Source organism: Phoenix dactylifera, chromosome 6 (genome assembly GCF_051530095.1).
Source record: "Phoenix dactylifera cultivar Ajwa chromosome 6, Ajwa_hap1_PhDact_Kaust_v1.1, whole genome shotgun sequence".
Lineage (NCBI taxonomy): Eukaryota > Viridiplantae > Streptophyta > Magnoliopsida > Arecales > Arecaceae > Phoenix > Phoenix dactylifera.
In genome coordinates, this window is record NC_143195.1 from 32,375,156 (window position 1) to 32,398,994 (window position 23,839).

At 38.5% G+C, this 23,839-nt stretch overlaps 1 protein-coding gene and 1 pseudogene across 4 annotated transcripts; one reads left to right on the forward strand and one right to left on the reverse strand.

Annotated features, from left to right (window-relative positions):
- Nucleotides 1–2,999: 2,999 nt before the first annotated feature.
- On the forward strand, nt 3,000–3,645 carry LOC103707714 (calcium-binding protein KIC pseudogene; annotated as a pseudogene). Its single transcript, XR_015988118.1, has one exon. The product of XR_015988118.1 is annotated as a calcium-binding protein KIC pseudogene (transcript).
- Nucleotides 3,646–14,045: 10,400 nt separating this feature from the next.
- On the reverse strand, nt 14,046–21,893 carry LOC103707715 (serine/arginine-rich splicing factor RS31-like). Of its 3 annotated transcripts, none has more exons than XM_008792312.4 (6): nt 21,785–21,893; nt 21,458–21,573; nt 16,903–17,015; nt 16,498–16,733; nt 14,704–14,955; nt 14,046–14,326 (listed from the first exon to the last, which is right to left on the reverse strand). In XM_008792312.4, exons 2-6 carry the CDS (start codon nt 21,561–21,563, stop codon nt 14,296–14,298), a joined length of 738 nt encoding a protein of 245 aa, XP_008790534.3. In that variant the 5' UTR covers nt 21,564–21,573; nt 21,785–21,893; the 3' UTR covers nt 14,046–14,295. The 3 variants fall into 3 exon arrangements, with proteins under 3 accessions (XP_008790534.3, XP_088579841.1, XP_088579842.1); XM_088723715.1 differs by having other exon boundaries at nt 21,458–21,598; nt 21,785–21,868; XM_088723716.1 differs by lacking the exon at nt 21,785–21,893 and having other exon boundaries at nt 21,458–21,742.
- Nucleotides 21,894–23,839: the final 1,946 nt, after the last annotated feature.

Genomic DNA, 23,839 nt, shown 5'->3' on the forward strand with positions numbered 1-23,839 from the left:
CCGCTGAGGGATAAAGCCGTTACGCCCCACTTGTCACTTTGTGAACTTTTCAAGGGGATGCCATCTTTCGCGTGAAAACTTTTGTACTCCGGAATTCCGATCGCATCTAATTCCTAAATTATATTATCCCATTTAATACCTAAATAACTAATCGATATGTGTCGATTTGTTTGAGTCTGGACTCAATCAAGGCTTGGGCCTGTGGGGCTTGGTTGGGCCACTTTGGTCTCAAATCGAGTTAGATGAGGAACGAGCGGTCGGTAAGAAGCATCGAAGCTCGAAAGTGAGCCCCATGAATGAGTCAACTCTCGAGCCAAGAATGTGCTCGTATTCTTTTCTGTGAGTTGGGCTCGGAGCCTCGGGCTTATTTTCTATATTAATGATGTCGCTATATGGAAGGTAAATTTGGTTAAAGGCATGCTCATATTATCACTTATTTATTTTTGAAGATTATGAAAGTTACATAAAACTAAATAAGATCACAAATAGAATTGAATATTTGAATGTAGATTGAATATTTATATGTTCATATCCCTGTATTTATTTTTGGAAAGACTATATTTTTGACCCTTCAACTTTGCCCGTATATATATGTCCCTACTTTAGAAATTTTTAATTAGATTCCTAATATTGCAATTCATTTTGATGTGATCCTTTCATCAATCTCTTAATTAACACTATTAACTACTATCCATATTAAAACAATGAAAATACCCTATCACCCATGCTATCCTTCTTCTTCTTTTCTTTCTTTTTTTTTTTTTTTTTTTTTTGCTATAACGGATGGTTCATACACTTCTAGTATGGATACATCTAAAAAAGTCAAAAAACAACATATCACGGAGTGCTCTAGATAGCTCCCTTTTTTCGACCCATAGGGTTCTCCCGGAGTAATCGACTATATACAAGGTCATCCAATCCACAGCCTCATTAGTCTCTCTGTAAACATGTTGGCCTGAAACACAATATTGCCTCTTACTACGGCCCAATCGATCACGGATGCCCTTGAATCCAGCTGATAACTATGGCTGAGTCATCCTTAAGTAGTATTACTCTGGCCCACAAAATACGCCATGCATAACCCAGACCAGCCCACGCCACTCTCAACTTTGCCTTTAGAATAGAAGTGTCAAAGATCTGGCACCCGCCAGCAGCAACCACTCTAGAGTCCGAGCCCCTAATGACGAAGCCTACACCACCTCTCCTACCACTATCAAGCATGCCATCCTTCCTTCAAACACTTCTGCACGTCGATTTCATCCATCCCACCATTTTGCCCTCCTCCAAAGACCATCTGCCATCTCCTAACCTCTTCCTATCTTTCTCTTTAAAGCATCTTCATATATCATCCGTTACCATCATATTTGCATAAGTCAGAGATCACCAAAATATATAATTCTTAATTTTTAGCTTATTTTACTGGTTTCGATAATGATCGATAGCATAGATTTTTAGTAAATTTTAGAATCGAGAGAAATTGATACCTTCTCCTCTTAAAAGATATGTAGTACAACTCGTCGCATGTTCAAGAGAGAACTTGATACCTCCTCCGCTTAAGAGATACGTAGTGCATGTCTCGCCACATATTCTCGTATTCTGCACGTACTATTCAATATGATTTACTATCTCAAATTGCTTACGAAAAAAAAAAATCACATGATCCAAAAAAATAGACAGTTTATATAGCATGAAATAATACATATTTTGATCATTTGATGCATAGATTATAAATCTCGAAATCACATAATTTTTTATGTATAAACAGTTTGAATATATTAAATCATATCCAATGGCACGGATCATTGGTATGGAACATCCATTATTTAATTCAAAAAAGATATAAATTGATCACCTTCTTATAAAACAAACTAAAGCTTTAAGAGTATTTAACAACTTTTTCAAGGGGGTAACTACTGTCCAACAAAAAAGAACAAAAAGGGGACTGACCGCTCCTATGGATCAAAATTAATCAACCGTATCGTAGTTGGTGCCATAATCATTTTGCATTAACGGATCCCTAACACATTCACGGGTTGCTGGCTGTCGGTGATAGGTGACATCGATGTCATGTCTTTCATCATCATCCTTGTTATAACAACAAACCAATGCGCGCAAACTTGGTTTAACATATAATCGGAAAATTGACTTACTGTTCACTTGACTTCCACAAGAATATTAGCCCCGGTTCTCTCGAATATAACTCCCGACAACTTAATCGAATAAAATTATCTTTGGGATTCTTTTTCTAAGATCATGACTCGGGAAACTAGCAAACAAGTGGAAAAGGGGGATGCGATATCCACTAATTAAGCGACACATCATGCAAGAAACCCAGCCTTTCAGCATCTTCATCTTTCCGGTATTCCAATTGGAAAACTTTCTGCTGAAGTTTAAGCCTTGTGGTAACCCTGTGATCCATGGAATTCCAGGGTCTTTCCTCTCCTCTTCCGAATGATAAGTAATAAAAGATACAATCCAGTCAGCAGCTGAAAGATGTTGTACTTCTGCAATAGCTGTCGGACATCCTCTAATAACGGATGGCCGAGCACCTCTAGCTTTTTTTTAATAGAAATCACTCAATCAATTTTAGTGTATTTGCTTCTAGAATAATGCATCGGGCCTTGGGATCCCAAACACCCCACGTCGCTCTCAGCAGCCATCACCGCACATTTTGCACGACACCAGGATGAGGATAACGAACACGAGAGACGCGTCGCGGGCGCTGTGGACTTTCCTTTCGGCCCCGAGCCGTCCCGGTCGGCCAACCCAACCGAAACGCACCAAACACGAAGCCGAAAAGGCCTCGACCCCGCGAAGCTTCCACGAAACCTCCCCTCCAAGAATCGTCCCAACCAGCCAAGCGGCCCCTCCCTTCCTTTCCATAGGTCGCGGTCGTCACGTCCGGCCTTATCGCAACCTCCTCCTTCGTAGAAGCTGTTAAAAAGAAACTATTTTTTTAAAAAAATCGAATAAATACGCGGCTATTAAATAGGAGTGACCACTTCTTCATTGGCTGTCATAGACGAAAGCAAGAGAAAAGAAAACGCTTCTTCTTCTTCTTCTTCTTCTTGAGAGAGTAAGGAAAAAAGGAGTGATGGCGGAGGAAGGGGATCGGACGGAGGCCGTGGCGGCAGGGGAGATGGAGTACGAGGACTTGATGCCGACGATGGCGGAGAAGCTGGAGGCGGATGAGTTCGTGAGGGAGCTGTGCGGGGGGTTCCGGCTGCTGGCGGAACCGGGGAGGGGGCTGATCACGGCGGAGAGCCTGCGGCTGAACGCGGCGGCGCTGGGGATGGCGGGGATGACGGCGGAGGACGCGGCGGCGATGGTGAGGGAGGGGGATCTTGATGGAGACGGGGCGCTCAACCAGACGGAGTTCTGCATCCTGATGGTGCGGCTCAGCCCCGGGATGATGGAGGACGCGGAGGCCTGGCTCGAGAAGGCCATCGCCAGGGAGCTCGCCAAACCCTCTTCGATTTGATTTAATTAGTTTAATTTAATTTAATTTAATTGTCTAATGTGGACATGGAAATCGAAGATGGTGACGAGATTGGCATGGCTAATCGCGTCCCTTGCCTTGCATATGTTTCCATTGTAATGATACTTGGTATTGGATAGAGTATATTGTTTTCAGACACTATTTCACTTTTTTTTCTCATATTTATTTATTTATCATTTTCAAGAGACTTCCGATCGTAGTAAAATGCTGTAGTAGATAATTAAGTTAAAGATAGGCTCCATCTTCGATTTATCAAATTATTAAGTACACTCAAAGTTACTTGAGGTTTGCCTTGTCCTCTCTTTTTGTCCAACAAATTTTGAGGCCAAAAGAATGCTTGTGTATTTCGAAACTGGCCTGGTCAGACCTAAATCCAGAGCATGACATGGCCGTGCTATCGAGGGATACAACTCATAATAACACGAAACCAAATATTTTATTTAGCTTCCAAATTCATCTCAAACAAAATAGAAGAATTAGAAATCTAATTTTATTATCCATTAAATGCAACTATTATTGGTTCAGTGCTTCAAATTCAAACATAAATACCAAACTCATATTTCTCAAAATTTAAAAAATTACTAAGCTACAAATTCATAATTAATTGAAAAACTAAAATTCTACTGTATATATCGTCAAGCTTGCTAGCACGAACTCTAAGTATAGACCATCCTTCGTCCCTACTGATCTTATTCGTCTAGAGAGGGAAAAATAAAAATAGAGATTTATGAGCAACATATTTCAATAAGTAAACGTTTCACTACCTTACCAGATCAAGCATAAGGTTTTGAAAGAATCAGTACATCATAATGTGAAAATAACAATTATTGCAAGATAGAATATTTCATAGTATTATATGATAAAATAAGTCATAAGTCAATCATGCATGCAATATCAACAATATGTCATAAACAGGGTTCCATGTGTATAACTTAAATAAAATTATAAATTATTTACTATTTTACCATACCATTGATCAAATTACTTCTCTCAGACTAAATGCTAAGGTCATTATTATATCCTAAATAAGGTCGTAATCGTCAAACACCAACCACTATTACCCATTGGTAGGATTGTATGCCAACTACTATTACCTGCTAGCGGAGTCTTATGCAAACTGCTATTACCTATAGGAAGCAAAGGGCAAATGACGGTAGTGGCCGGCTGGCCAAATTCGATTGAAGAAGACCAAAACAGGGGTGTCCCGTTTTGAAAGAAGTTTCGGCAATTGTCGGCTCAAACCAAAGGGAAAAAAGACCCAAAACATCCAAGAAGGAGGAGAAGAAGATAAGGACTCTTACCTCAGTCCGGCGAGGCGTTCCGGCGACTCTTTCTGATGGAATCGGAGGAAGAACCTTGGAAAGAATGCTTGGAATCGACGATGAACTTTGGCAATTTCAGTGGTGAAACTCAAAGGAGAAGGAGAAGGCCTTAAATAGATGATTCTTAGTATTTTTGGTTGGTCTTTGGATCACCCTAGGACTCCCTGAGTCTGGAGATATCGGAGGAGGAAGAAAACCCTAGCTGTCTCCTTGGATGGAGTCCGGGCCGCCTAAAGAAAAATGGATTAGATGTCACTTCAAGTCGAGTTTATCTTCCGGTAGATTCCTCCCAATTTTTGGGATGAAAGCTAGCAATTGAGTATATTCTTCTTTCAGGCAGATTAGATGGTCAAAATATAACTCCGTCACCTCCAATTGAGATCATTCTACTTTCTTTCTCCCTTTTCTTTTAGGATATATTAAATAGTTAAAATGTGACTCAATTATATACTCAACTTTTCTCTGGCCCCAATGATTCTCCAAAAATGAATCAATCCAAATTTGTTCAATTATTCATGAATTCTACGAAAATTCTGTGATTTATTCATAGCTAATTTAAGAAATTTTAGTGCGCTACAAATTAATGATGTCATATATTCTTACTAGCAGTGTTGTTTCTTATTATCATTTATTATTATTACCCTTTCTATCTTTTTTTTTGAGTAAATAAATTTACAAATATTTTGGAAAGCTCTTTTTTGTTTTACTATTTTCTTCTAGTCATAGATTGTCCAAAGTCTTTCCAAACTCTTAACGGATTCATCAGATATATATTTTCTGAATTCCATATCATTTATCTCTAGCCGAATTCTTCCCAAATGCCGAATTAAGTGACTATAATACAATGAATGCCAACCTGCATCTGCCCACAGAAAGAAATCTCAGTTCTCCAGGTCCAAGTAATATCGTCGGGGGTTAAGTTAGCCCATGGGCAAGGGTTCTATATTTCGGTCCAAGACCTCCGTGAAATCTCTGTCTTGGCAACACATCAAGCACGGGCTTGCCCATCATTTCATACTTAGTTTACTACACAAGGCAAGCCCACACAGTTTCTTTTTCTTTTTCTTTTTTTTTTTTTTTTTGGTACAACAGCGGGTCACACTCTACGTGTGTAGATGCAACCAATAAAATCAGAAAACAAAAGGCCAAAAAATAGAATCGGCACTGCATCGTGTACCATCCATACAAATCCTCCAGAATGGTGAGCCACATAGGAAGCAATCCAGTCTGCTACACTGTTTATTTTCCGGTAGATATGCGTGGCCTGCTGAGAGCCACACTCCTCCAGTAGTCTGCGTATATCGAGTAGCAATGGCCTGCCCTCGCCAGCACGTCCCCGACCCCGGATCCAGTCAATCACTTTAGCCGAGTCGCCCTTAAGAATGAGTCGGTCCACTCGCAAGATTCTCCAGGCAAAGAAGATGCCCTCCTAGGTGGCTCCGAGCTCAGCACACACCATAGAAGGGCCGAAAATTTGCTGACCTCTCGCCGCCACAAGTCTGGACTCATGATTCCGGATGACAAAGCCTGCGCTTCTGCATCTCCCGTCCTCAGCCCACACAGTTTCTTAGGAAATAACTTCTTGTCCCAAGTAATATGATGCTTACCCTTCTTTTGGGCATAATTATCCCAAATAAACCCTCGGTAATCTTGGCAATTTGGATCCAACACACCGTCATGGATCCAAGTAGAAGCCATCCAATAATTTGGTACAGAACCCAAGATTGAAGAAGGGTTATACGTCCACTTAAGAGAGATGCTCCCTCCTCCACCTTGACAATTTCTTTTCAATTTTGTGCTGGATTTCATTAGCATCACACCTAAAAGTACGCTTACCAACCTAAATAAGTAAAAAGATTCATATTTCTACATATTATTTTGCTCAGTCTACGACGAAAATGGTTACATGACAGCAACGATGTATTAACTCTCTTTACCTTTTGATCCGTGATGACATGATATTGCTCAAGTACTTTTTTTTTTTTTTTTTTTGGTGAATAATGCGCGGGGGGGGGGGGGGGGGGGGGGGGGGGGGGGGGGCAACCTACCCGCGTGGTAGTCCCCATTGGGCCCCTCTTCCACCAGAAAATGTTTGATGCAGGTCGCAACTTTACGCGTGCCCTCTCTGACCCATGGGTTACCCCACGTCTGAGTACGTCATTCCAATGCCACATCGGTACTAGCAGATCAGAAGTGCTCCCACCAGCAGCGTCCAAGCAGGGGGCATCCGGTCCCCATATTTAATTGACGCCGGCAAGTTTCGAATCTGGACCACTCTGGTGAAAATAAAGCCCTGTTCCATCTATGCTACCACTTTGGTGGCTTGCTCATGCACTTGACCGACGGCATTAGTCTTCCATTGCCGCTCTTGAGAAAAACAATGGCATCATCTCCATAGAATATATGACAAATTCTACTTCTGTTTCCAATATCGATGCCCTGAATAGCTCTCTCTTTTATCTTGGAAATCAGTAATCCAGTGAGAACCTGAGAGCAAGAAGAGACGAGGAGACAGGGGATCACCTCATCTTCTCTCTATTTGTTATTTCTTGCTTGAAATAGGCAAATGAGCTTCCAAAAAAAGATGATAAAAGGAGGTAAGCGCCCTTCGGTATAGATTAGACTCAACCTTCCACCATCTTGGCACTGAAAGACAAAGTATAGATGGGAGCAGGTTCATGCATTTCCTTTGCACTACCATTCATGGCTTAAGCCAAGTACACCAAAGATCAAAAAACCAGCTCATTCTGGCCAATGCTATGGCTTCCAAGTCTTCCACTGCCCCGAATTTCACCACCCTAGGTGTTGTCTGCCTCGAAACAAGACAGGAGTTATATATTCTGCATGAAAATATGATTCATCTTTCTTCACGCAAATCTGTTGATGGATCATGCAATATGAGATACATATAGGGCTCGTTTGATTTACGGAAAGTATCTTTCCTTCTAGAAATATGATTTCTGGGAAGCAGATTTCAGAAAAGAGAATGCCTGGAAAAGTACTTTTGGCATGTTTGGTTGACAATGGGAAAGTGACAGATTTCCAGAATGCTTATATTTGGTTGATCATCCACTTTTCTAGAAAAGTTATATATAATTCCTATTATACTCTTAATAAAAATTAGGCCTTTGATGCCTCTTTAATGTCGAAGGATTTTTTTGAGAAAAAATAAAAATGGAGTGATTTACGGCTCACGGAAAAGTAACTTTTCTGTGTTTTTGATTTTTCCATGAAACATGGAATTATAATCCTATGGAAATACAAATTTTCCGTCTCTCTCCTTTGTAAACTCCAACCAAATAAGAGGGATCGCATTACTTTTCCATTGACCATATTTTTCCCCTCCTTTTTCCGCGAACCAAACGCGCCCATATATAGATAAATAAAAGTTGGAGTGCTTTGAGATCCAAGCATGTAAGATTCAATGGCTGATGCCATAAGAGAACATCAACCAATCTTTCACATGAAATGGAGAAATTATTCCTTAGACTGGGTCTACCACATTGGCTATAGAGTGAACCTATAACGGATTGCCACTAGACATGCCTTCCACCTCAGCTCAGAGTTAAATAGAAACTAAACCGAGGATGCGGCTGAGCTCCGTCCACGTTCGAATCTTCTCGTTCGAGCGCAACCCTTCCCACTCCTCCTGAGCGCTGCCTCGCAGAGTGTTCGTCCTCGGTGTTGGGGATTCCGATCTCCTACTCGAGGACCATTCCCTCGTCTCTGTCGCCGCCATCCTCGGCAATGGCGGCTAGGTAATCAAATTCGCCATCGTTGGCTTCCTCCCACATTACGGGAATTCAAGATCCAAGGAGAGGATTCTAAGCTAGCGTTTGGAGAGAAGGGAGGCCATTGGGGTTTGGGTGGCTGGAGATGACGGAGGAGGAGAGGACGACGGCGATGGTGGTGGTGGTGGTGTAGTGGGAAGTTAGATATTTCGAAGGGCATGAGAATTCTAGAAGACAAAACTGTTCCTTAGGCTGAGGTGGCAAGCATGTGTCCACATGACGAGCCATTATAGGCAATGTCTACAGTTGAGCTAGTAGAACATGCATTAGGGAATAATTTCTCTTCAAAATGAGGCATGGCGGCACTGTTTTTTTTTTTTTTCTTTTTTTTTTTTTTTTTTCTTTTTGAAGGTTGAATAGAGGAAATTAGAACTTCCCCCATTGAAAAAAAAAAACATTATTAGTAAATAGAAGCATATTGTACAGCACTAAGGTTATTAGGACTTATTGGTGGGAGTCAAGAAAAGGAGAAAAAAAAGCAAGCACAGATCTCCTGCAATGCATGGTTTGCACTGTAGAGCATCAAACAAGACAGCCTAATATATCATATACAATGCATCTTATCTGATAACCGTTTATGATCTTCTGATGGTGGCTATCGAGTGCTATATAGGACTCTACAATACAAATAGTGCACTGCAGAGGATTCTCGATCGTTATCCTGACCTGTCACTTATTTACGAACCTAAGCCTGTTTAGGCATGATCTATTTTTTTAACAGTGGTGTAACATATATAGACCTAGTTTATGTCCCAAAGGAAGAAGCTTGAACGAGCAAACAGATCATCCGGCTCACTCAATTTACTTCTTGGACTCTGATCACCCAGACATGAAACCAAGAAAGAGGGTTTCCTTGCTCACATACAAATTTATTCTTGAAGAACACCATATATTCTCGAACTCGTAGACGGGAGAACATACATCAAACAGATTCTGCTGGCAAGAAACTATTCAACTATTCGAAGTCAGGACATACATAGATATGGAGGCAAGATATCCCTTCTTATTCGACTATACCGAGTACTCCTTCATTTATGGTTGGGTGTCCTCCCAACCCCAGAAACAGACCGGATCTTCTCCTTCACGCGTTTGATATAATCCTCTACTTTCTCATTAATATTCTTCTTTGACCCTTCATCTGCTGCCGTAGCCGCTGCCTTTGGTGGTGCTGGTTGCGGTATTGTCGCTGCCTTTCGTGCTGCTGGGGTCGGCACCGCCTTGTCGGAGGCCTTCTGAACTGGCACTGATATAGGCGGCGGCGGCGGAGTCGTTGGCTTTAGTGCAGACTTGGGAGCAATAGCCTCTGATGGTTTCTTCTGATCAGTTGTAGGTGGTCTGGGTTTCTTCTGAGGGCTCGGTTCTTTTATGCCCGAGCCCAAAGAGTGGTTTGGCGAAGGATTGGTGGTGGCTTCGGGTTCTTGACCGTGGAGAGCGAGGCGGCGATGTGGTCGGGAACCAGGGTTGAAGGCATCGAAGACCTTCTCGCACATGCCTTTGTGGCTGGAAGTGGTTGTTTCCTTCTTCTCCATCTGGTGTAGAAGAGAGAGAGGGGGAGAGATTGGATTAGTTATGAAGATGGCGAGGTGAGAAGGGTGGTGTATTTAACGAGGGATGGGGTGGTAAGGAGTGATGGCTCCAATCTTGCATGGGTAGTGAGAACGCTGGATGAGAGTTAGCATGGAAGTCGAGTGGGTGGGGAATGCATTGCTTTGCAAGATGCCAAACGCCACTACTAAAGCGTAGTCTTTTTACGTTATCAGGATCATATTCTTCGCTGCTTTTCCGGAATGGAGATGGTCTGTCGTTTTGTAGTTAAATCAGTAAGGAATAGCAGATCATAGAATGTTATTGGTAAACATTGGTGAATGACTGAAAGGTACTGGGCATCAGAGATATTGGTTTTGGAGTAAACTGCAAATTGAGAACAGTAGAAAACAGCTGTTATTCGAATCACGTAATGGTGAATTCTAATCGGAATCTTTATCTTTAATACGTGTTAGAAGGTAAAAGATATCAAATTGATGGTGGGAATTATTCTCGCCTTTGTCTAATGACTCGACAGCACGTAGATGGCGTGGCGACTATCAAAAGTAGAAAGAGGAAATGACAAAGCAGGTGATTTGAGCAACATAGGCGAATCACATCACCATCAAATAACTATACCGAAGGAGGGTTGCATGACGACACCATTAATTAGCCTGTTATCCAAAAGGCAGACCATCTAGGTTCAGTCCACATGAATCCTCCTTTTGAAAATGTCCAATGTGTCTATGAACAATATCAAAATGAAGAGGTTCATAGAGATTCAACTGTTCCATAAATCCCAAGGAAGATGTGGATTGATGTCATGGGTCAAAACACTGTAAATTAGGCTTATCTTGTAATTAAAGGCTTAAAATCTCACCCAAAAAGTTGTCGAAATGTATTATTTCGATCTCTTGGCCCTGTATATGTACCCAAGATCTATCTAATATAGAACTAAATACATGCTCGTACGAATCCTCGTATACTTTCTCCTCAAAGCCCTACTATTCTCATCAAATTAAGGATTCAAATCAAATCAAATACAATCATAAATACCATGATTAGTCTGTTGCCTGCTCTAAAAAGGTTTATGTTGTAGTATTCCTTAATCGATAAGGGTCGTTGACTAGATCTGCTCTAATACCATTTGTAATGATCCTGAACTTTATCCAAAAATGCCCGTCAAAAAATATTATTTTGGTTCCTTGGTTCTGCTATGTAGTCAAGATCAACTTAATATATGATCAATATATACTAAACACAAACCTGCATGAGTCCTCATTTATCTCTATAGGCAATACTAACTCCATATAGCAAAGGAGAATACCCACCTTTGGATTCTGAAGAGATGTTATGTGATGGTTGTTTTTAGCTAAAGAAGTATCGCAATTTAAAAATATATGAAATAGTTTAATGTTGTACTTAAATTAGATCGTTGAATAGGGGCTTCGGGTGAAAGGACTTTCTGAGTGAAAAGGATAATTGTTCCTAAAAACTAAATTTCATCGCCTAAGGTATTTGGTGAAGAAAAAAGTTTTATTGTCAAGTTCGTAGCCAATGCCCCGTCACTAAAAATCAATACGAAAATAGTAATTCGTCACAAAATATTCAACACTTTGACGAAATGAATCTTGTTGCTAACATATACATGACAGAATAATTCGTCGCTAAAAGCAAGTAAACAATGTTGCCTAAATATCTATTTTACCACGAAAAGTCGTCTCTAAAAGTCGCATCCATTATTTTTTATTATGAAAGTAATTTTTTCCATGACGAAAGTATTATTGTCATAAAATATTTTGATGATAATTTTTTTTATCACAAGACGATGGTTATTAGTGACAATACTATTTCATCACTCAAAATTAGACATTTGGATGGAAATCTTTTTCTAAATCCGACTGGATTTGTGTATGGCATTGAATATGCTTACAATTTTAAATATGGGAAGGAATTTTATATACATATATATATATATATATACACACATTTATAAAGGATTGACAAATCAAGTATTTGGATGGAAATCTTTCTTTTTTTTGTTTGTACGCCCTACTACTTGGCCACTATAATAACATTAGCTTATAATATAAAGTTATAGATTGTTATACTTATTCTAAACTTGTTCGTATTATAAAATATTTATAATATTTAATAACTTTATTTATAATATATACTATAATATATTTGAATAATAAATTGAATTAAATTGTATTATAATAATATAATATAGGATAATGTAATGTAATTTACATGATTTGTTGATGAGCATTTTAATCACTACAATATTTTTATTAAACCAAAAACAGCCAAATAGAGTTGTTGAAAAAAAAAAAACTCCAAAATATAACTTCTCCTAAGTAGAGTTTTTCTTAGTTTTTTAGAAAATCAAAAAACACTTCCCAATATTTTTCCAAATACTCTCGTATCTCTTGAAAGTACTTTCTGCCCTCTATAATGTATTTTTTGATTCTCCAAAAGGTCTTGCATATAGGGCCTAAATGTACCGATGTGTTTCGGGATACAAGGATGCCATCTGATCTTAATGCTGAAGAATTAGCTTGCTAACTAGTTGCTAGTCCAATTCCTCCTTGTGATAGCCATGGTTCGGTCCACACGATCAAGAGTCACAAAAGAAACCGTTCACCACTATATGAATTTTCTTTATTTTTTGATATCGAAAGGTTTGTTATCATTCTTCCGAACTTTGGTACTCGGCAGCTCCCTGACAACCTCTTCGATCTCTGGCATAAATGGAGGGAAACTGTTTCGAGGAACCATTCATCACTAGCGATTGACACCCTTCTCTGCATCGGACTCTGGTGTAATTGGGAAGAACGCGAGCGATCATCGCATTTTCAGGGTCGAGGCAGCGGCGAGTAGGGACTAGGGAACTGGCAAAACAAGCCGTCCTCCTTTTTAGAGACTGGACCTCCACTCCTCAGAATGTTGAGATCCTCGGGACGGCTGCTGCCTTGCGCTTGCCCGAAAGCACGACCGGTTCGCGGTGCAAATTCACGTTGAGGCCATCTCCTGAGCCCTGCATGGGCAGTGTGCGAGTGTCTGTCTCATCATTTCCCAAAGAGGGCTCCTTTTCATGTCCTCGATGTGTCATCTTCACCCGATTTCAAAGGCTCTCAGGCGATCTTCGCTCGCGTGAAATCCCTCAGCTCTCACCAAGAAGATGATGTCTTGGTCCTACTGAAAAAGTTGAAGCCTCTCCCATCTCATATATACGATGTCATCAAGACGGGTAGAGAACTCACCATTTCTTGGCCTGGCATGCGATCAGAAAATGGCGGAATGGGGCTCAGTCACCGCTTTGCTCCTCTCCGGGTCCGTCACCTCTTTTGCTCTTCTTCTGTCCCTTTTTTTGTTATGTTATCCCAATATCTCTGTATATGTATTTGTTTTAAACTTGTTTGAGTGATGAAGCTCGGGGGAAGTACCTTACTTCCCTCTTTTACAATCAAGAGAGAGAGAGAAAGAGAGATGATTCGCATGATTCCTTCACTGATGTCACAGGCGTGTAAAATAAACCCACATTAGAACCGCCATGAAAAGCCAGAGATGCCATCGACAACAAGCAGGAAAAAATAATGCGTCTGAAAACAAACAGCCATTCAGCTTAAGAGAACAAAAGGAAACATCTAAAGACCGACAGCCATCCATGTTTTCGGACAACCCTCCCCTTAAGACCACTAATCCATCAACCGGCAATTTGCCATCCCAGAAAGACGGGCTCGCTTCCGTGCTCTAAAAGCATGGGCTGCTTTATCAGTAACGGATGCCTACCTAGTTATCTCAGAAAACATATGCCTGCTTAGCATCCAGAAGGCCGCATATATGATGCAATCCATAAGGGACAAGCAGCCAATAGCACTAACTAAAATTATTTGGAGAGAAGAATAAGAGAACAAAACCATTAGCAATTATCTTATAAAACCCTAAAGAAGAAACTAACATCCAGTCATAGCAGTATAGATTTTACAAGAAAAAAAAGGGGCAAGAATCTAATACCCAATTATAGAATATTACATAACCACATTGGTGCACTTGCTAAGACTGACCAGAGAGTAGAAGGAACAGATGCAGAAAAGTCTTAATAACTACTGGTGATTTGCTCAAAATGCAGAACTTCTCACAGAATCCAGATGCTTCAAGTCCTAGACCTCCGAACAGGAGACCGGCTGTATAAAAAAACACCATGATAAGTTGATCAAACAAACCATTGAAAGTTATCTTAATACCAAAAAACTACCATAGCCATCAAAAAGAGATTTCACTGAAACACGCATAATAAAATAACATGAATATTCGTCTCGAATTGTGCCCCCATTATGAATCTAACTGTTCGATATATTGGCCTAAGTTCAAACCCATATAATTAAATAAAATTTGAAAGTTTTCAATTGACTTCTGCACTACTTCATGCATGCGGTGGTTGAACATCCAAAAGCCTAAAAGCACCTACGCAATCAACACCCAAGAAGGTAAAAACAAATCTGCACAGGTACAGATAACATCAAAAATATATAGCACAACAACTAAGTTTTGCAGTCTTCACCTTGGATAGCGATCATAATCAGGACTTCTGCTCCTACTATATGACGGTCCATCATATCGATCATACACAGGACTACGAGCACGACCATAGTCAGGACTTGGGCGCCCCCTGCGGTACACCGGACTAGGAGAGCGACCATAAGGGCTGTCATGCCTTCCATAACCACTTCTTCTAGGGCTGTCCCGCCTGTCACCATACTCCCCATCATCCCTAAAGGCATACTCGACTGATACCACACGATCCAATATCTTGCTGCAAAGTGGAAAAGAGAAAAAGATGATGATGACTTCCCATCATCATGTACTAAGCTTTCATGCAGTATACTTAAAACTCATGGTAAAAAACACAGACAGAAAATAATAGGCAGCAAAAATGAAATTTAAGTACTTCAAAAAAATTGAAAAATATTAATAACATTACAAAAAAGAAAGCACAAAGACATAAAATTATCATATCTGATACACATAACTAACATTGCCATAACTTGTTTCAATGGCTTAAAACGTGCATAACCAGCTTCACAGTCAATTTCAAGATGAGTAGGCAAACGATACACTGGAAACTAATCTAGGTACAAAATCATCTAAATCTGACACCCATATCAAAGCATTTTATAGGCAAGCACAAGATGAGCTCGCCCTAGAACCAGAACATTCATAATGATTCAAAAGGGAAAAAAAAGACCTCAGGCATCATGACTACAAAGCACATAACCCCTTACAAAAAAGATCATAGCGTCTAATAGTAATTTTCCCAGTTGACCCCAACTGGAAAAGCTCAAGATCAAAAAAATTTGATGAATAAAGAGACCCCTGGTAGTGTGCATTGACAAACGTGTGGACCCCAAGACAACCAAAAAGAAAGATTAGACTAAAAAAATAAGAAAAAGTTTGGATATTGGTGGAAGACTAAGAATTAAAATTAAATAATTAAAAATGTTTTGGTAAACAGGAAAATTCAACAACTTTCATATAGCATTCTGAATAATATGTTAAACATTAAAAAGAGTTGTCGCCAGTTCAAAAGAAACAACCTATCATCAGTAAAACTGAGAAAAAACCTTCATAATAGAATTTAAGAATAATTTATAAAGAACTTTATACATCAATCAAGAATGCAAGTCACTAAAAGGATCACAAAGCAAATCATAAATAGGCACAATTTGGTTTATGATTCTTGCTACCCGCTCAGAGTCCCATTTGTAATGGGTATGTGTGAGCATGAAAAGGAGATTGATCTATAATTATCTTCCAAATATTTCTGATCACTAAACCTGTCAGTTTTAACGTTAAGTATGCAGAGATACCTACTCATCACCAACATGGATTATGCATGTGCTTCCTAGTGTATGTGCGAGACAGACAGAGAGAGAGAGAGAGGGCATGCAGAAATCCTCTATCAGAAGCAGGACCCATGCTCCAACTAGAAATTATGTCAATGAGTGAGATGCAGAACTACCAAATATTCAACAGATGATTGCAAAGAAATGCGACAAATATACTACCCCACAAACTAAATACCAGTTGACTAACAAGTGATACCATAAGTAACATGATCAAGCCTCTGTCGTAACAAAGACATGCAGGTCAAAGTAAATGTAAGACAAGCACATGCACAACAGTAGCATGCTTGTTTTATTGTTAAACAAGAAAATGCTTGTTTTATTGTTAAGCAAGAAAATGCTTGTTTTATTGTTAAGCAAGAAAATAAACACCAAAACTTTTCCAAACTGTTGCATAAACAATTTCGGCATGAAAAACATAAATGAAGCAAAAGGGGAGTATGGAGGCTAACCTCATATTTGTACAATCAAGGGCCTTTGTCGCTTCCTCCTGGGTTTCAAACTGCACAAATGCAAAGTTCCTCCTAATCCGAACATTTAATATCGTCCCGTAAGGTTCAAAATGCCTTTCAATGTCCCTGACTCTTGTACGGATTGGATCAAAGTTGATAACAAAAAGTGTTTTAGTAGGCCTCATGTTTCCCATTGACCTAGAGCCATCACGATGTCGTGGACCACGTTCTCCTTGCTAAAAGAAAATACTCAGATAAGCAATCATCAGATGCATAGCAAAGCTATTGCCAAACCCAAATCAACATGCCCAAGGAAAACATCATTAATTGAACCATACAAATTTATAACTAAGACAAATAAAAGTTTAAAGAAAGGAAAATTTTCTTTCCGGAAAGAGAAATTACCCTTGACCACTCAACTGACAGTCTGCGCCTACTGTAGCCAAAAGGAATATTGTCTAGGCCTCGAATGGCATCTTCAGCATCACGTTCATCTTCAAAATAAACAAAAGCATACCCTGCAACAAACAAGTATTATAAGATAGAGAACAGCATAAAAGCGATTTGCATCATTTCCATTGCCCAAGTGTCAGTATGATATCCAAATCAGGTTATATTCCTCATGAAAACAGAAATACTACACCTGCATATATCTGTAGGCCTGAACATTAGTATGTGAATAATGGAATCCATCTAAGGTAGGAACTAAAACATGATGTCATATGAGTTAATTCCAAGGTAAGTAGTCACTGCCAAGCATGCTTCACCAGAAACAGTGTAGGCATTCGGCTGGCATGGCATGATGATATTGGTTGGCATGGCATGATTATATCGGTTGGCATGGCATGATGATATCGGTAGGCATGGCATGATGATGATGAGTCCTCAACAATCATGCTCGGGCAATGGCCACGTTGGACAATGCAGAGATGAGAAACGGATGTTCATGTGAAAGAAATGAAGAGTGCCGGTAGTGAATGGAAGGAGCTGATATGCTGGCAGGAAGGTTTCCTTTGACACGGAAGGTTTTTTGCATGGTAGTGCTGAGCCCAGAAAGAGCTCGATTTCCCTTAGTAGTTCCTGCGTCAAAGCAAACATTTAAATATAGATGTCCTTCAAACAGAAATTGCAGCACTGATCTTGTCCACAGTCTGAAATTTACACAGTGGATGTATATAACATTATGTCAGCCATGTTGAGAATTACAATTCTGTTGTGGTGAAATAATCCAGTTTTGACATTACACGCTAAAGGAAATAGCACTAAAGTTGCAGTAACTTGTAATATATCTTGCTGTATCTATGGAGAATAACAGAACAAGGAAAAAGTTACACGTGCATATGCATATAGGTGATGTGTGAACCACAAGCTGGCCACCTGAATCCTTGGCCCCATATATGAATCTGCACGACCATGTCAAGAGTGCTTTTATGATTTGTAGTGCGTGTATGCAGCCAAAGCCAATACATGCAAGTACACCTAGCAGTCACCACTAAAAAAAAAAAAGACTCTTCATAAAAATGTTTAATAACAACAGAAACCAGCCACCACACATGAGTAACAGCATAAATATGAATGGCTCTAAATGTTCAAGTCACATAATCAACCTAGTTATGACCTGTCCACAAACTACATAGAAGGGCAAGCAATTTGATATCCTACACTGCTCATCATGACATACAAAAGACAGAGTGCATTCAGACATTTTCAATTGTTTTTCAGGATTTATTACGCGCTCATCAACTAAACACTACATGGTTTTTCTCAATAATAGAACCAAATATCTTCTTTGATCTGTGATCAGGGAGTATTGAATCACTTCCTTTTTGCTCTACATCTGTTTCAAAATATGCAGAATACAGATAATATGTACATCATCCACTTGGATGATCCAGCATGCATTTTGTCACAGGACACCACGAGACGAAAGTATCCTCACATATGAAGATGGAAGAGATTAAAACATATCACGACCATAAAAAATTTGATACCAATAGGAAGGTAATGTTTGAAGAATCTTGTAGTGATGAAGGGTGTAATCTTAGTAAGAAGGTTCTGACAAAATATATTAAATAGGCTAACACTAATTGACAGAAGAGGGATTCTTGTTTGCATTTTTATATTTGGGATTTTTTATTAGACACTACTCTTTAAAAAATATTTCAAATTTTATCCATCAACTAAACTTACATAATTAAAATACCAATAATCCCACAACTCACGTTGTAAAACCACTATAATGGTCACATAGTCACTTTGTCAACCAAAAAATCTAACTGTTCATAAACAAAAATACCTAGAACAACCACATTACAACTTTAAAATAAATAATATAGTACACATACTGCTTGTGTTCCGACTCATCGTCCAAATTTCCTCATAACATATTTTAATCATTCAATAACATTGCACCCCTTTTCTCTTTCAATAAAGAAGACGCAATATTAAGAAGAAGAAGAATAAGAAGCAATATCTGAACAACCAGAATTAACCTACAAAAATATGAAAAATGACTCAACTACTTGATCCCATAAACATGTGCATAAATAACGATAGAACGTGACTTTTATGAAATTGCCTAGCCGTTCTTTTCTTCTATATGGAGAAGGCGGAGGGGGGGGCAGCAAGCAAGGAGGTAGTTGAGGTGAGAGAAACATTTGGATGGGTACAAAACAGTCACTGGTAAGCCATAGCTGCTCCGATAATGCCATTCCAACTTCTCCTGTTACCAAGTTTCTCCATTTTAGGTCTTCTCTGTAAGTATGTCAACACCATTCACAGTTCAGCTGAAACAATGAAGGCTCCATTGATCATCAGCTAAAACAACGAAGAGTCCCAATTTTGTTAAAGTTTAATGAATGCATAGGTATATGCTGGAAAAGAGGTCAACTAATGAAAAAAAAAAAAATCTTGATTAACTTTTAACCCATGGTTATTTGTTGAATTATTTAAATTTTTTTCCAGAAGCAGAGAATTCAAAAGACAAAATTAACTAAATATTCAAGCAAACTTTCTTTAAAAGTACTCTTAAGTTGCTCACAACACAATAGTTTCACCCAATAGTGAAAGAAAATAAGAAGCAAAAAGGGTCTCCATCCAAATGTCTACACCAACATAAAAAGTATAACAGGAAGCATTAGCAATAGAAATAAGACCATCTCGTCCAAGTAGTCAACCAACAAGTTCGCTTTTATCTAAAATCAACAAATGTATCCAAGTCTACATTTAGTCATAAAGGAGATATGATAAATTTGGCCAATAGCAACTGCATCCTGAACACAAAGAATCAACCAAAAAAAAAAACTTAAAAAACAAAAAGGGCATGCCAAAGAGATAACGACCTGGATGCAAAATTTGTTTTAATCTGCATTACACATATATAGCTTGGTGCAAAATCATGCCTAAATAAGGGTGTAGGTGATCATTAAAAGGAAATAGAAACTGAACAAACAAAAGTCAATTTTCAGATAGTCAATTTTTGTCCTCTACAAAATTAACAAACAAAAATCAATTTTCAGAGTCTCACAATAACTTGACATAACTGAACTCATGCAGCATTATATACTCCCCTGAATCAACAAATAACCCAACTTAGGCAGAAACTGAAAATGTTTCACTACAAAAATGTTCATAACTCAACATTGCAGTAATCAAGCAAACAAATGAATGCAGAGTTGAATGGTCACACTTCATCATATAAACATGGAAACATATGATGATCCAGGACTCCTCACAAGGGTTAAATTTCATGACTAGGAAAAGTTTTTAGATTCAAGAAAATATCAGAGATGAAAAAACTACGGGAACAACAAAGAACTTTTAAAACACTCGAATGTAAACAAAATTCAGAAAGTTTCCAATATTATTTTGTGAAATACATGTGAGAATCAAGATTCATCACAAAAATTGCCAGGAACATCAGAAGCATTGTCCTTTCACTGACTCGATAGAAAATCAGGAAAAACTCTTGGCATAAGATGCAGGAAAAACAAAAGAATTTTTTCATATACTATTACATATGTCAATACTAAACATATTAAAAATTTAATAGCTACAGAGTTATACTATGTAAAGGAAAGATTGCAGAAACTTGTAACCTCTGAGCAGCTTTCATAACTCGCTTTAATAGAGTCAACAGATGAAATTCACACAGATTCTCAAGATGTAGTATTTATGATTTCACTATGAAATGATACTCCAATACACAGAAAACATACATACCTAAAAGTCAAGTATATTGACAATAAACAATTAATTGTTAACTGCATGTGATGTAGAATATTTATTTTTTATAATGAATAGAAATTTAATAGATGATATCATGATGCCAAGCATTCTTCGAAAAAATCCCAGACACGAAGCCATGAATTTTCTAAATTGACAAGTGGAAAACCCTTTTTCGGCCACAAAGTAATTTGCAAGGGAGGATGTGGACAGCAATGATATATTTAACCCATAGGATGACTAGTTTTTGCTTTTTACTCATGGCAGTAACCCCTGCTCGTGCATGAGGTGCTGATTGGCATGGTTAAAAAATGGAATTGCAGCACCTCTGTGTGTGGGGAGTGCATTTTAAAGTGACAGAACTCATCATTTACCCTATCATATCAAAAACAAATTGAACTTCGATTTCGGATCAATGGACAAATTCCCTCATCCTTAAAGACATGCAAACCAAAAGGCTAACACGTTAAACCAACAGAAGTCACAGCGCTGACGATTCAAATTTCAACATACGTCAAACCCAAAAAAGATCCTTTCGAGTCGTCACCTCAGATGGATCTTTCCGGTATCCTTCCATGTGAAAAACCCTCTCCTTCCAGAAGGGTCTCATAGAACTGAAGATCAAGAAAGATGATGGTATCCAGAGATAAACCGCCCAGATAGAGCAAAAGACACAAAATTCTCCAGAGAAGAACATCGGGTCAAATAAAAATTAAAAGAGAACGGAGAAATCCACCAGATTTCATGTCGATGCGATCCACCCTTCCATATCTGCCGAAGAGCCGCTCCAGCTCCGACTGGCGAGTATCGTAGTCGAAATTTCCGCAGAACACCGGCCTCATACTTCCAAGTCTGGCCAAACAAAACCACCCAAAACCTAAATCCGGAGGCGACAAAGATGAAGAACAAGAAACAACGAAACGAAAACCTCTTTCAACCCCACATGAAGTGAAAAACAATCGCAAAAAAACCCTAAATCTACAAAGAATAACCTCGGGAACAGAATTGGAGGAACTCACCAAACCCTAACCCTAACCCTAGAATACGGAGGGGGGGATCGTACCTTTGTTCCCTAGTGCAAAGAAACCCTAGCGACAAAAAAGAAGAAAAGAAAGACCTCCGGTCGTCAATGGGCGAGGGTGCGTTTAAATAGGAAGGTTTGGGGGACCCTTTTTGACGGGGCCATGTGGAAAATTTTAGACATAAGTGTAATTTTTTTTTAAAATATATATATTAGATGGCAAATACGCTTTTCTCGTTATATTATTTAAATTTATTTGGTATATAATCAACAAAATATTCTGATTTCGAAATTTAGAAAATACGGATACCTCGAACACTCATTATACATAGAATTATGGATATCCAACTTAATGGGAGTCATATTAGGTTTTTAATTAAAAAAATAAATAAAATTTTAGTAAAGAGCAATTTAATTAAGATTGTTATGTAAACTGAAAGTAAAAAAACATAACTGCCTTTTGTTCTATAAAAAGAGAAAAGATGAATGGACATAGAGGCACCGAAAGTGTATTCTATACTCTACCATCTCTCTTTAGATCATACTTAAAAATATAATTATAATTTGATTTTGACAAAATAAAAGATTTGACTTAAAACTAAATTGAGACAATTTTATGATATTTACTTATTAGAATTATATTATTTGAGCCTATAAAAATGAAAAGGAGTAAGTCGAAAAAGTTGTTCTACCATATAGCTCTAGCCCACTCAAGTAGACAAAATCTATCATAGGGAATAATAATCATAGTTATAGAGACAATGAGACAAAAAAATTGCTTTTCTATATAACTCTAGCCGACTAAGTTGTCCTTGCATTCCAACCAATCCTCAATTCTAATCAAACTCCTTTTGCAAAGCACGGTTATATCCTAATCAAACTCCTTTTCTTTTAACAAAAAAAAAAAAAAGAACGGTTGTATACCTTGTGGTCATCAAGTCCAGCCCTCGCACAACCGCTTTCCATCCTTTACTGGTTGCGATGAGTCCAAGGACATGATCCCATCCAGACAATATCTTTCATTGGATAGGCAACAAGAAATGCAGCACTTACATGCACTAACATCCGGTTCAAATCTTGACCCATTAAATTACTAAGCAAAAAGTAGTCCATAATAGCAGATGTTTTTTTTTTTTTTCTAGCGGTTAACCATGGAAAAGGTGACAGAATCTGAAGCTCGATTTTGAGTGAATTCTAACTCAAGCTACATTTGAGAGAATTCTTGCATCTGATCTAAAAGGCCAAGTAAACCAGTTAGTCCGGTAGCCAATCAAATAGATAGGAGCATGTTTAAGAGATCATATTCATACCACGAAGATTGAGAAAGTGGAATAACTTGAATCTTTTACTTCAAAAAAAGTTAAACAGGGAATATCCGATTTTAATATCCATATAAACTGGACTTGGGACCAGAAGAATATCCATCTCCTTTGTTCGGAAATTAGTCGGTCCAAAATCTCCAGATATACTCTGTTTACGTTGATCTGTCTGTCTGCTACTACCATTCCTCTACTACCATCTCAGCCAAGACAAATTAGTTTGGTTGGAAAGGAATTCTTCCATTACGCACGGAAAAAAAAAAAAAACTGTCCCATGATTTAAGATCCACAAACAAGAAGAAACCTTGTCTACTCCTCGTTTATCGTCGCACAGCAAGATATCCGCAAGCAAGAAAAAATGTCCTCACTCCCTCTCGACAAGGACCACCAGAAATAAAGGAACACGTAAAAGCTTTTTAAAAAGAAAACCCCTTTTTTGCAAACAAAGCAACAACCAGATGATCAGCTAAAGGATTTTAGAAAAAAGAAATTCTCAAGTAAGCACGGACATAAAAAAAATTATGCATTTGATTTATAAAATGGAGCCACAAATTTGCAGTGCGGTACCAATTGAGGTAGGACCGAAAATAGGTTGAATAAAATCTGACTGCATCCATTTTGGATTGGATTTGGATTTAATTTTATAATATATACAATGGGATCAAGATCCTAAATCAGAATTTACCTATAAATTTTGTTGTTCATACAACAATTTAGATTTCAAAGATACTTCGGATCCTGATATCTGGTAAAAAGATGGATACGTGGGTTAGAAGAG

Excerpts from the sequence above, each read along its gene's own strand:
- LOC103707715 (XM_008792312.4), bottom strand. The coding sequence starts at position 21,563 with ATGAGGCCGGTGTTCTGCGGAAATTTCGACTACGATACTCGCCAGTCG. Across the intron at positions 17,016-21,457 it reads TCGCATCGACATGAAATCTG|GGTATGCTTTTGTTTATTTT; the intron begins GTGGATTTCTCC and ends TGTTTGTTGCAG. Across the intron at positions 14,956-16,497 it reads CTTGATTGTACAAATATGAG|CAAGATATTGGATCGTGTGG; the intron begins GTTAGCCTCCAT and ends TCCACTTTGCAG.